The sequence below is a fragment of the Falco cherrug genome, chromosome 7 (assembly GCF_023634085.1).
Source record: "Falco cherrug isolate bFalChe1 chromosome 7, bFalChe1.pri, whole genome shotgun sequence".
NCBI lineage: Eukaryota > Metazoa > Chordata > Aves > Falconiformes > Falconidae > Falco > Falco cherrug.
This window is the reverse complement of record NC_073703.1, coordinates 59,941,769-59,955,196: the sequence shown is the minus strand read 5'-3', so window position 1 is coordinate 59,955,196 and position 13,428 is coordinate 59,941,769. Positions and strand designations below refer to the sequence as shown.

General features: G+C 40.7%; 1 protein-coding gene across 7 annotated transcripts in view; it reads left to right on the top strand.

The window, feature by feature from the left end:
* Positions 1 to 1,029: 1,029 nt before the first annotated feature.
* The window catches only part of HEATR5A (HEAT repeat containing 5A), a 66,872-nt gene continuing 54,473 nt past the window's right edge, over positions 1,030 to 13,428 (top strand). The window contains exons 1-3 of one of the 7 annotated variants that reach the window (XR_008733127.1): positions 1,030 to 1,329; positions 10,697 to 10,780; positions 12,234 to 12,493. Coding sequence is in view for 6 of the 7 variants with exons in the window: in XM_055715908.1 (XP_055571883.1) it covers positions 12,368 to 12,493 (126 nt within the window). In the remaining variant the exon portion in view is untranslated. Of the gene's footprint in view, positions 1,330 to 1,692; positions 1,712 to 3,061; positions 3,217 to 7,635; positions 7,655 to 10,696; positions 10,781 to 12,233; positions 12,494 to 13,428 lie in introns of those variants that run through there. The other 6 variants (XM_055715908.1, XM_055715904.1, XM_055715909.1 and 3 more) reach the window with 6 other exon arrangements.

The window sequence follows — 13,428 nt, the reverse complement described above, 5'->3', positions numbered from 1 at the left end:
ATGATGGTTTGCACCACTTCAGAGAAGACGGCCCCAGAGAACCCAGTTCGTGGAGAGGATTTTTAGTTTTCTATTCTGAGATTTAACCAGTGTCACACTGTGGGAAGAAAAAGAAAAAAGATTATCTTTAAGATTGTTGTCTAGTCAAAACCAGTCTTCAATTCCAGAAGGCATTATTTCTTCACCAACTCTGTAGCAGCAACTAAGGTATTAAAGATATTAAATTAAAACAGAACAGCTCAATCCCACCAAACTAACTTGTTGCCAGCAGAAACTGGACCTGATGTTTGTCTTCTAGTTTGCTCTGCTAGGTAGTTAGCAGGACGCAAAACAGTCCAGATGAGAGTGGACATCAGCTACAAACTGCAACAACATTATTGTTTGTTTATTTTTAAACTAAAAAAAAGGTTATGACATATTTTCGCCTTAAGACAGAACTTAAACTCTGATGACAGAATTCAGAAAAGAAAATCACCCCAAAAATAAATGTTCTCATGTCCAGTGAATTCTTGTATGAAAATTTCAAAGGGTGGAAGTTATTCCCAGTGATGCAGCAATATCTTTCATTTGGAGCACATAGGCAGCAGAAGAAACCAGATGAAAATCCCGGGGGACCCTGTGCCTGACCTTGTCAGTAAGACACAGAGCGACTCCCTGATTTGGGATCCCATTTCCATTTGGGTGCAAAACTGACACCGGTAAAACCCAAGTGCAAGAACTTTTGCAGATGTTGGGTTTGACAGATGAGTGGGCGCATAAACGGGGTGTTTCTGCCACTGTGCTGGCGCAGGGCTCCGTGCCCCTCAGGAAGCACAGGTGGGTGCCTGCGGGCAGGCGCTGAGCAGAGCCAGGGACGAACCTCGGCGGTGCCGACCCAGTTACCTTCAAAAAAAGAAGCCCCGAGGGGATTTTGTGGTGCTGCTTTCGGTGGCAGCGCGCCAGCTCCGGGCTGCGCCCGCCCCGGGGCCTGCAGCGCCGCCGACCGCCCCCCGGGGCGCCGACCCCGGCCCCGCCGGCCCGTCGCGGCTCCCGCCCGCCGCCGCCCCGGGCCCCGCGCTCCCCCGGGCCGCTCCCGCCCCTGGCAGCGCCCAGGCCCGCGCTGGCCCCCGCGGGCGCTCGATGGCTCCGGGCCCGATTGCACAGCCCTGAGCAACGGCGGCGCCCTCCCCACTCCCCGCCCTCCCCCGCCGGCGGGCGGCGGCGGCGGCGGCCCGGGCGCAGGCCCCCGCCGCCCCCCCGCGCCGGAGGAGGGCGGGCGGACGGAGCCGAGCCCCGCAGCGGCACAGGAGCCTTGCGGCGGGGCGAGCCCAGCCACGCCGTGCCAGCCAGGTACCGCGGGCGGGAGGGGAGGGGCGGAGGGCGCCGCTTCTGTCCCCTCAGCCGCCGGGGCAGGCGGGGAGCGGGCGCCCGAGGGGCTGAGGTGGGGAGCGCGGGGAGCCCCGGCCGCCGCCTGGGTGAGGGCTCGGAGGCCCGGCGGGGGCCACGGAGCCGGCGGGGGCGCCGCTAAAACAGCGGGGTGTCCCTAAAACGGCGGGGTGCCAGGCGCCCGCCGGGTGGGAGGGAGGGGATGCGCGGGGCGCGGCGCGGGGTGAGGAGTTGCGTGAAGGCGGACTGAAGGGCCGGGGGCAGCCGGGGCGCTCGCTGAGGGGCTGCGGCTGCCCGCGGCCTGCGTCTGGAAAGTGCTCGATCACCCCCGGAGCCGCCGGGGCGGGTAGGTGGGCGAGGCAGGCACGTCGGCTCTCCCGCCGGCAGCCGGACGGCTCCCGGGCTCCCTCATCCCGCACCGTCCCGCCCCGGCGCTGCGGGGCAGGTCTCACCCTCCTGAGGGGCGTGGAGCAGGGTCCCGCCGGGGGGCGAGGGGAGCCGCCGCAGGCGTGGTGCCGGCCGAGTGTCGCCCCCCCGCGCCGCACGGGTACGGGTGCCACGGGGGGGGGCGGGAGAGCGGCCGTGCCCCTGCTCGGGGCAGGCGGGAACGGGGCGAGGGCGGGCGCCGGCCTCGTACGGGCCGGTGCAGATCCTGAGGCGGCAGGGACGGATGTGGCACTCGCTTGCGGTGGGGTTGCATGGGTTTCGGGTCTGTTTTTTTATTTTGTTATAAAACTTGGTACTTAAGTATATTCTGGGGGAAGGGTAGCGGTGCTGCGCGTTCTGGTATGCAGGAATGTTACTGCAGGCTTCTGCAGCTTGGATTCCTGGCTGTCAGGGTAGCACGGTGAGCCGGTCTACACAATATAGCTGGTGAAAAACTGCACAGGGACTTAAAACCCGTAAAGTTGCATTAGTGTTGACATTTTGGAGTGAGAGAAAGAGTAATAGACATCGCAAATTTACTTCAAGTAAGTAAAGTTTATTGAGATAGGCGTGGGAGGGTGATAAGAGAGGAGGAAGGCAGATAAAGTTGAGTTCAGCTTTGTGCTTCTGTAAATGAAATTAGGTACTTTTCTAAGTTTGGATTCATTATTTGTAATGTTTAAGTTTGGGGGTTGCCTTAGTAAGATGAGATATTTATACTTTTGGCTGTGAATTGTACCAAGCTTTTTTTTAGCCTCATATGTCAGAAATATTTTCCCTGTCTTCAGAAATACTCAAGCTATAGTGTATGCTTCGGTGTTTTGCTACATGATGTATATAATCTCAACTCGTAAGAAATAACAATTGAGACCCAGAAGACAGATGACATCTGGTTGTGTGCTGAATGGAGTTTGAGTTTCTTTTCCTTTTCCTGGTGGTTTGACACAATGAGAAGGTGTGGGGGGAAGGGAGGAAGCCAGTGTAATGTTACACTAAGTCTAGCGATAGGTTGAAGCTTTGTGCTTTATTCTTGAACAGAGGATTGTTTTTATGGTCAGTAAAAAATCTGAATTACTGATCAGTTCATAATGTTGCATACGAACGTGTCAAAAGCTTTGATAATCAATCCAGGATGATCTTCTGTTTTAAAATTCAGAACATCCTAATGAGGTGGGAGGTTAGAAACACCTTCTCACAAAAATATCTTCAGTTTGTGGGATGTTTGTCCTATTCAGTTTTTACCATTACATTTTCTACTCTTTTTAAGGAAGCAGAACGTTAGAGAAGACATGAAGTATGTCTACATCTACATTGCAAACAAAAAAATCTTGACATCTCTATGTGGTTACATTTTTTGAGCTGATTTGGAGTTTTCTTTGGGGAACAGCCATTTAAAATATCTAAAGAATCAACCATTGCAGTGAGGTATGTCAGTGATTTATGCCTGGATAGGGGTCTCTGATCTGCCAAACAAGTCTCCTGCAGAGCCTGCACCTGTGAGGGCTTCTGCTGCTCCTGAATTTGTGTCGATGTGTTTCAGTGCAGTTGAAGTCTAGTCATAGCACTAGTTTAACTAGTACTATGCTTAGTAGTACTAGCTTATAGTATAGTACTAGCTTACCTATACTATAGATAGCTGTAATGATTTTCAGGAAAAATAAGTATACTTTTCCAGGATTTTGGGATATGTTCATCAAAAAATTCCTGCTAGGCTAGACTGGATTCAGTGTTTATCTTAATGGAAAATTGGTAGCTAAAATCAGCCTGCATTTTGGATTATCTATATCCATATCTATTACCTACTGTAAGTAAATTTAACATTTTATCCAAGAACTTAATTTCCTGTAGCTGCTGTCACTGTGGCAAAAAACCCCACCCTGTCAGTATACTTGGTTTGATATATTTTGTCCATATTCGATAAACAGTATTGCCTACAACATTGTCAGGAATAAAGCTATGTCCAGATATATATTGAAAATATTGTTAAGATTTAGGTGGGTGTTTATTCTTCTGTGTTTTTTATGCACTTGCCTTGCTGTCACACCGGTCTTCAAACCTGCAAAGAAATAAAACCAAAGCATTCTATGCATTTTTATTCAGACTGGAGCTAGTTACTGCTATTTAAAGTTCGGTTTGTAAAATTTTGGGGAAAAAAAAAATCTTCTAAACTCACTTGACTTACAGATATGACACGGGTTTTCAAACTGTTAGAAGCATTAGTTAGTTTTTTATATGCAGTTTGCGAGGTTGCCTTTAAATAAAATCATGTTCTGAGATCTCTGTAACGGAGCCAACTTTATCTTTTGAGTGAAACTTTCAGAAATGAACCTAGATAATATTTAAGAGTTGTGAGTGCTAGGGGGGACAGAGTGTGGCAGTAGTGCCTGCTGTGGAGCTCAGGAAATGGTTGATTTATGTTTCTCTGTAACTGACTGTAGCTGTTTCTTGGTTTTCTAGAATAGTTATTCTTGTGTGGAGATAAAGCGAAGATAAGAAACATGAAAGCAAAGTATATGTACTGTTTAACATGATGAATGAATGTCATCCAAAATTTGAGTGTTAAAAAATGTCTTGGATGCTTTTTGTTGCTGAAACAGCTATTGCATTTCCAGGCACTTTTTTTCAGGGTATTTTTTTCTCTAATTATGTCAAGCTTTGTCCTCAAAACTTCACAGAAATCATTCAGTATTCCTAGAAGACATTGTCTTGTTATTTCTTTCACACTTCAGCAAATGTATATTGTGTTGTAGTTCTTACCAATGTCACCGTTATGTATGAGGGCTGTGGGTGGTCACATTCTTTGTGTTAATATTTTTTAAATCAGCAAGCCCAAAACAAGGATTCTGATCGATTTCACTTAGATCTTACGCATTATTGCTTTTTCAGATACAGGGTGATTCTACTGAAACTTGGAAATCGATAACGTTTGATAAGCATTTAGCTAGGAAAACCAGTCGTTTGGAACTGTTCCTGTGGGAGTACACAACTACTTTGTATGAGCATCATTGTTCACAAAACATCAAAATACACCACTTTTGTTTTGCAACACAGATGAAAGTAGCTGAGAAACTTAAGAAGAATTCTGTTTGGGCTGTGCGCTATTTGTTCTTTAGCACAGCGTGAAACGCTGTGTGAACACGGCAAGACCTACATGGAAGATGCAATATATGAAGATGCACTTGGAATGCATCTTTAATGAGTACCCGTTTGGTAAATGCTACCAAATTTTCAATGATAGAATTTTCCTGGGGCAAATTGCTTCATCCAGAACACTGTTAAGCAGAAGAAAGCCTGAAAGAAAGGGTGTTGTTTCAACATCTGTGATTTCAGAGTCATGTTTCTTAAGCTGGATAATGTAAGTGGAAGTTGTCCTAGTCTGAAATCTTCAACAGTAGTTAGAGGAAACGGATGGTTGTGTAATGATCTGTTATTGTGGCTCTTAGTCAAACAGATAGTTCATTGCTTCTTGCTGTTTGGGACAAGCACGTGATGCAAATGTGTACATATTTTTATTTAAAAAGGAAGATAGCTTCGTTTGTGAGTGTGGAACTGAATCCCTTCATAACACAGAATATGCAATAAAGCATGAGACTCAACTGCGAGATTTACTATCTGGTGCGTTTTTCACATGCTGGTGCACTTAAAATCTGATACAAAGAGTTACAGTTCTGCTTGAGTTAAAAGTCTTAAAATTTTGCATCTTTTCCTCTGTGGCTTGATACTCTTTTTCCACGTGCTCTGGGTTGTTGTCTTGTGATGACTTTCTCTTGTGGCCTGTTCTTGCAAACTGCTGTCGAACATCACTGTTAGTTTTCTTTTCTCCTTTTCTCCATGCTTGCCTTCAAATTTCCCTACTGCTGACCAGCGTAACGTAACACTGCCATATGCCTGGCATTCTCATGGTAGTATATTAATTCGGGATGAAAAGGAATCAAGTCTGTCTGATGCCAAGGAGTAATTTGCTCCAAATTGCTGTAACTGATCACTGATAAATTCAAGCATGTGTCTATGCATTGAAAGACTGGACTCTGGTTTAATAACCTCTTCATAGTCCTCCTCATCAAGGGTTTAATCAATTCAACATACCAATGCATCTGCTAAAGAAACAGTCTTCAGGGAAGTTATCGTTCTCTTTCTTCCCCCTGCCCTTGTCTTGGTGCTGAAATGCCCTAAATTTGCTTGTATGTTTTCTCTGAAACAACACACGAGAAAGCAGTGAAAGAACACATGAAATTCTCAGGTTTTTTCCAGTTGAATGCATGGCCAAGAGTGATTGGCACTGCTGAGCACGTTGACCCCTCTGCACGTGTTTTTTTTCGGGACCAGCAGTTACCTGCCATTGCTTCACGTGGCTCTGCGGAGCAAAAACTACAGAGTTCTGTATACAGAGAAAAGACACAAGTTGGCTGAATGCTGAAGATCCTGCCACACAAAGGATACTGGACTACTGATGTACTTACGCTGACACTTTCATTTAGCTTTTCCTTCTCTTACTGAAGATTTTGAGGCAGATTTTGCTTCTCTGTGTTAGTTGGTAGTACTCTGAAGAAGTCAATAAGTAAACAAAGGCTGCCCTGTCTTTTGCGTAATAATTAATACTTTTCTCTAGCTGTTGCATATCCCCAGTTCAGTATATTTACAGTGTCTAAACTCCAAGCTCATCTGAGCTGGAGTTGTAGTTCTTTCTTTGTTTCTTATCAAGATGTTAAGATTCTGTCATTTTAGTTTATTTAAATTATTTCTGTGTGTGCTATAAACACATATAAATGCTATAGATTACAGCTGAAGATAATGGAATCCTTCATTTCCCAGGCAATCAAGTCTCCTGTCTGAAGTTGCTGGGAATTTGATCCTGCACTTTTCACCTCCTCCACACCTCCATGCCTCCTTCTGTTTGCCTACTAGCATAAACAATACACTATAACTACTGAATTTTGGTCAGTGTTTCATTCATTAATAGCTGAATTTGGCTGGTGCTTTAAGGTGGTGTTTCAGCCCAGCTGGCAAAAGGAGCATCATACTCAGTTTCTCTTGTCAGAAGTAAGCCCGAGGGAGCTGGGCAGGAGTTTTGTTTGTTTGGGAGATACTCTAAACAGGTATGTGCTAGGGCTTAACATAGGCCTGAGCATTGATGGTCTTGCCATGCAGTCAGCTCAGATGCATGGGTAATGATCATCCCATTAAACTTTTAAAACTGCTGCAGGAGTAACATTGATCTGAAAACTACTAATGACTAGAACTAAACGCGTCACGCTGGAAGGCTTTCTCTTAAATATATTGCTTCACTTGTTAGATGGATGATAGATCTTGCTTTCTGAGGAGAAAAACATGAATTTGAAATCAGTTAAAATAGCACTGTGATGGACAGCTTGAAGCTAATGAACATGCTTCAGCTCTGTATTTCAGCAGTGTGATGGTTATGGCATTGATTGTGTAGTCAGCCCAATGGCAGCTGTTATGAAAACACTGGTAATTATTGCTGGTCATTTTTAAATCTTACTCGTTACTATTACCCATTACTCGTTTTTTACTATTACTCATTACTGGCAATGAGTAATAGTGAACATTTCTTAGAAGAATAATGTCATTTGTACTTCTCTGCTAGACTAGTCTTTGGTACAAAATTGAGTCCACATTTTTATTATATCAGATTTAATGCAGAATTATTTTAATACTTGTGATAGTAGAAAAATATAAATAATTGTTAAGATAAGTTAAAAGGACCTAGATCCTCATCTAGATTATATTCTAGATCCTCATCTAAGTATCATGCTCAGAGAGCTGAGGTTGATCTGATTTCTGTTTGGGCAGCATGTGTTCCTGGCAAAGAGAGACAAGCTGCTGGAACAACACGAAATCAAATGTGAGTGATCTTTAAAGAAATTTAATTTCTAAGTACATACTTGATTTGTGGAGTAGTTTCCATTGCTTATGCTGGTCTTCCTTGAAGTAATGAGTCATAGTTTAAAGGGTTTTTTCAGTGAGAGATCAGTTAGAAGTCTGTTTTAGTGCAGATTGCTTTTTTTGCTTAATGGAGACACAAACTGTGCCGTGAGGTGGAAGGAAGGAGAAAAGTAAAATTCATTAAGTTGCCACTATTGCTTATAGCTTTTCATTTTTTGTGTATTAATTTTTGTCTTAGACTTTCATGTGAAAGAACTGCAACAGTCTATGGACTGCTTCCCTCAGCTTTTGAAGCCTGAGGAGATTACTTATCTAAGAACAGGGGTGATGTGTTGGTTCTCATAGTTTAAAGGCAGTTACTAAAGACAGCTACTCAGATCGATCTCACCCTGGTTCAGTTACCATTATTTATTTTTTTTATAAGAAGACTGCAAGTCCCTTTTTTCTCTTTGTGGTTAGTCAGGAACTTAGAAACTCAGTTGCTGTCGCCTTTTAATGCTTGATTCATGCTATATTCCTTTCAATTCACAGGCCAGCATTCCATCTAGTGCTGGTACTAAGAGCTTTTCTGAGCTCTTTTCCGATCAGTCTTGAAGAATCCTGCTTGCCAAATCAGCAGTAGGCAAATGAAAAATTTTTCATCAATAATAAGTAGGAATAACTTTTGCCTTGTCCAGCAAATCTTTGTGACAGTTTTGTAGCATAGTATAAATCTAAAATAAATTTACCTCGTAGGAAAAAAGAGGTATTTCTGATTGATCTGCTTTTGTAGCACTGATGGGAAAGTAAATCTTGTTATTACTTCAGTTATCTAAAGACAAAACCAAAAGGATGGTGCATCATCCTAGCTAGAAAATTAAGATATTTTTTTTTATCAGCCATGTATGCCTTTTCATTTTTGTTGATGGCATAGTACGTGTTTTATTCAATTATATGTCACATTTATTTTTCCAGATGTCTTTTTCAGATTGAGAAGCTTCAAAATGATAGTACCAGGGGAAAGGGACTATCAACTAATTCAACATTTTTAAACATGGGTTTCATGTGAATATAGATGCATCTTTTCATGCTTAGGTTGTACTTGCATCGATTTACTAGTGTGCGATAATGTTCAAGAAACTGTAATACCTGCAGTGGCTGGTGTAGCCTTCAGCCTTTCATCGTACTTGCAGCCCACCACGTGTCTGTGCCACGCCTCTAATTACAGCAGAGTTGCACCCATGTCTGGATGATATGTGTTTAGGTCTGATGTCTTCTTCTGCACTTAGGAATTGCCTAGTAACAGCTTGTATACAATTAAAATGTATATTTTAAACAATATTATATTTTATTAAATATGTATGTATTTACTATTAATCAAGTGCAGCTTGTCCCCACATTCTGTGCTTGTGTTCTGTTTTACATAGCATTGTAAGCACTGTGCCTTTTGTGTTTTTCTCCACTCTGATTGCAAAACCGATATGCTGCAGTAAAAACTTGATTCCCTACGTTCTTGCCTTTCTTCTCAAGTTTGTATGCCTGTGCCGCTTTTTTATTACTATTTTTGAAGCTTCATAAGTATCTCCTGGTGTGCAGGCTTACAGCTTATTAAAGGGAGTCTCAATAAGTGTTTGGGATAAGTTTTTTGAATAGGGTGGAGAGTGTACTGCATTGTATGTAGCTTCATGGAACCCAGGTTTGCTCGTTGACCAGTGCTGGAAAGATCAGGTCTGTGAATTTTTTGCTGCATGGGCAGTTCTCAGTTTCTACAAAATTAAATCTTGCATAATAAACAGTCAGCCTCTATAATTCAACACTGATAGTCTTTCCTTTGAGAAATGCTAGTGTTTCTAGCCATGTTAGCAGGTTTTCATTATAGAGATCAGCAACTACACCATAATTTTTTTTTTTTAACTTAGACACCCCCCCAAATCTAGATTATTTTTGCAAATGTGTGCTATACAGTAGAAGTGTCTTATTTAGAAACAAGTTACAATAATAAATTGATGGGGTTGCTTAGGGCTTTGTCCAGTCAAGTCTTAGAAACCGCTACGGTTGAAGGTTCTGCAGCCTCTCTGCTCCAGTCCCAGTGGCTGATAATCCTTACAGATAAGATCTTTTCTTCTATCAAGTTGGAACCCTCCTTGTTTTAATTGATGACACTTCTTGTATTATTCCCTCCCATACACCTCAGTAAAGAACCTGTCTTCATCTTCTTGGTAACCTTCCCTTGTAAAGGCTGCTGTTAGGTCCCCTGGAGTCTTTTCTTTACCAGATTGAACCAGTGTTCAGTCTTTTAAAGACTTGATTGAAAAGTAATTACTTTTAAAGTAGCATGCAATCTGTATTTCATATCCTGCCAGACTAAATTCAAGTGGAGTGAGGTTTAAAAGCAAATGTTTTTGCCCAGTGATTCTAATATTAGAATTATATCTGGGAGTTAGGAGAATGGATTGGTAGTCTTCATGTCTTGTTGTATCCATAGTCTTGTACATTAATTTTTCAGAACAGTTGAGTTACCTTTGCCCGTTCTGCTGGTTGTCGATTTTGACATGAATGCTGACTGGTTATTTATTACTTAGTGATAAGGATGTGGAAATTTATGATAGCATTCCAGACTAATATAATATATTTTTTTGCACCTATGCATTTTCAGATGTGTTGAAGTAACATAGGTCTTACAAAGGCACTGGGATCATCTTTCTAGAAAATAATTTTGATATTTAGCTCTCTGAGCTTACTTTTTTTGGTTTAGAATTTAGAACTGATTTAACAAAACAGAAATAAAAAAGGTGGTTTCCATAGTGAAATGAACCAAATATGGTGTGCCTGCCCAATTTAAATGTAACATATAAAGAGCTAGTAATATTTATGGAGCTCCAGTCTAGTGCCTGTTTGGTGAGCTATTACTTAATAAAAATTGTCAGTATTGCAAGACTTCAGAATTTCTTGTTTTCTGTAGAACAGACACTTGTATCTTGTGCTTTCCTAAAGGTGATCTTTATGTTAATTCTTTCTCTAGAAAATCAAGTTCTTGACGTCCTTTATTCAAGAATCTGGAGCAAGAGAGACACATTTTTTACCATGAGGAGAAATTATCTGCTAGGTAAGTTAATTGCCAATGCATGGCAACAATCTGTGATCTGTTTGGTTGGGGAAAACAGCTGTGACTTGTAATCCTCAGCTGAATATGTAAGTTGAATCAGTTTCTGTGGTAGTAGGTGATTCAGAGATAGTAGACACTGGCACAGGCCTTAGGTGAGGAAAAAAGGAGTGATTGTGACCTCTACATGTAATTTCTGTGCTAAGCAGTGATGAATCTCCACTCAAATATTCAGTGAGATGTGTAATCCTACTTTTTTTGTATGTTGCAAAAACTGAGGATAGAATTCAGTTCTGTGAGTGTTCTAGGAGTGAGATAACTGGTAAATTGGGAACGTTTTTGTACCTAGGCAGATAAAATACGTGTAGGTTTAATGAGCTATGCGTATTTATCTCTGCCTGTCATTTTACAGTGTGGTCTTTGTCAAGCTGTCTGGTATTTCAGGTAAATTTGAAGTGATAGTTCATTATAGTAAATCAGATCTGACTGATTACCTTTGTGAGTAAATTTTACATAAAAATATGTAGAAAGCAGTAAAGATAGCTTGCTGTGCATTTGATGACAACCCAAGTACTGAATTATTTACCATTGCTTTGTATTGGCTATTTACTGTTCAATGGACTATTTTACACTATAATACTGCATAGGGAAAAAATATGTGTTCACCAGTCTTGGTGACCTCTGGAAAGGATAATTTGTCTGGGAGTTTAAAATATAGTTGACATTCTACCAGAATCTCCTTGACTATTTTTGTTTGCGAAGTCTACAGAATGTTATATTTTGTAGTTTGAGGCTACACATTGTTTGAATAGTGGAGGAAGAAAAACAAAGGCTATAAAAGTAGTATTTTTTATCTTGGTTTACTTCTAGTTATGCTTATTTACAATGTGTAAATTCCTAAAACAGTCCAAGAGATATAAGTAAAACATAGCTTCTTTTGAACTTTGAATTTTTGAAAAATTCTTGTTTTGAGGGAGGGTGTTTGAAAAAAGGCAGCGTTAGAGGTTTGTTCAGCAGTGAAGCTTTCTTTTTTTCTTTGTGCTTTACTGTGCATTGAGAGTACAAGAAGTGTTTGAATAATAAGTTTGTTAGGTGTAGGTTACTGCCATTGCTTCACTTAGTTCTAGATAGCAAAAGTCATTGAGCTTGGGGCTGCTTGGTCATTACTTTCAGGTATAGGTGTGATCAGGTACTAGAAAACCTCACTTCATGCAAAACAAGAGGAAGGAAAAATAGTGTGAGAACCCCTCTGATATATTCTGAAGTATATTTAACTTTGGCATATGATCTCATTTCCAAAAACATTTAAGCATTACTGAAGCCACCTAAATAAAACTACTGGGTTTTGTTTAATTTATTTTAAGTTTTCCTTTGCAAAATTAGTTTTAATAAGCCAAGCATGAATATAATATGATTGCTGACACTCTAGTAAATATTTTTTTCTTTTTCTGTTTAGGTGTTCAAACTTCTGATTCAGTCATCAGATATTAATGAGGGAGAAAGCCTGACTGAGTAACACCGTTCTGGTAGTTTTTTGGGGTTTTTGTATTCTGCAGTATTTGAGGAGAGATTTGAGGAAAATTGCAAGGAATGGAGTTAGCTCACAGTTTACTACTAAATGAAGAAGCGTATAACCAGCTTGGTGAATTTCAAAAAGCAGAGTTCATTTTTGAATGGTTGCAGTTCTTGGAAAAACTGTTACCAGTGACTAGCAGAGTAAGTATAAAGACACTTGAGAAGAAAAACACATTACAGAGCTATTTTTCTCTGTCTTTTTTTTTTGTCATTTTGCTTAAAAACCAAGAGCAGTATTCCATTTCATTTGCTTCATGTCTTTTATATACATGCAATGAAAGTATGTTCAGGGTTAGCAGTAGCTTTTTAAGTGTTAGAAATATTTGATCACAGCCCTTCAAGTGACGGAGCCACTTGTCCAGTGAAAGGGATGTCTAATGCTTTCTTTTTTTAACTCGGATTATTACTGCCAGATTTTGCAACCCCATGATGAAGAATGGCCATCATGCTTCCACCTAGCATGGCACAATTATTTGGTAGTTCTCTAGCAAGCCAGAACGTAACATCTTTCTCTTAGTTTTTTATTTTCCTAATCAAACGATAAAAGATCTATTTCCAGCCAGCTCTCCAATTGGCTCAGTGTTTAGTGTACAGTGAGTAGGATATGTGGATATATAACAGTAAACCAACCTAGATAATGCTGTTTAGGAGTTATTTGTGTTAAAATATGAAATAAAATACAATGCCAGGCTCTTTCTATTTTTTTTTTTTATTTTTTAACGAGCATTTAAAATAGATTTAAAAAATAGATGATTGTTTTAATGGAAGTTCTTACCTTTCTAATGTTCAACTTCTTGAAATTCTGCTAATGTTCTTTTTTACTACTTAAATTACTATATTTCTATTAATTATTTTATTTTAAAACAGGCATAAAAGAAGAAAAAAAGGCAGTTTTGTTTTAGTAAGATATAACTATACAAATGCCACAGGGAAGATACACTGGAAATGGTGCTAGAAAGAATTATGCTCTGAAAAATGTGATTTTGGTTTTTTTTAAGAAGATTAATAAAATAGTCATATATTTGAGATGGCTTTTCTTTAAGTGGAAAGGAACAATAAAATTTGCATTTTTAATT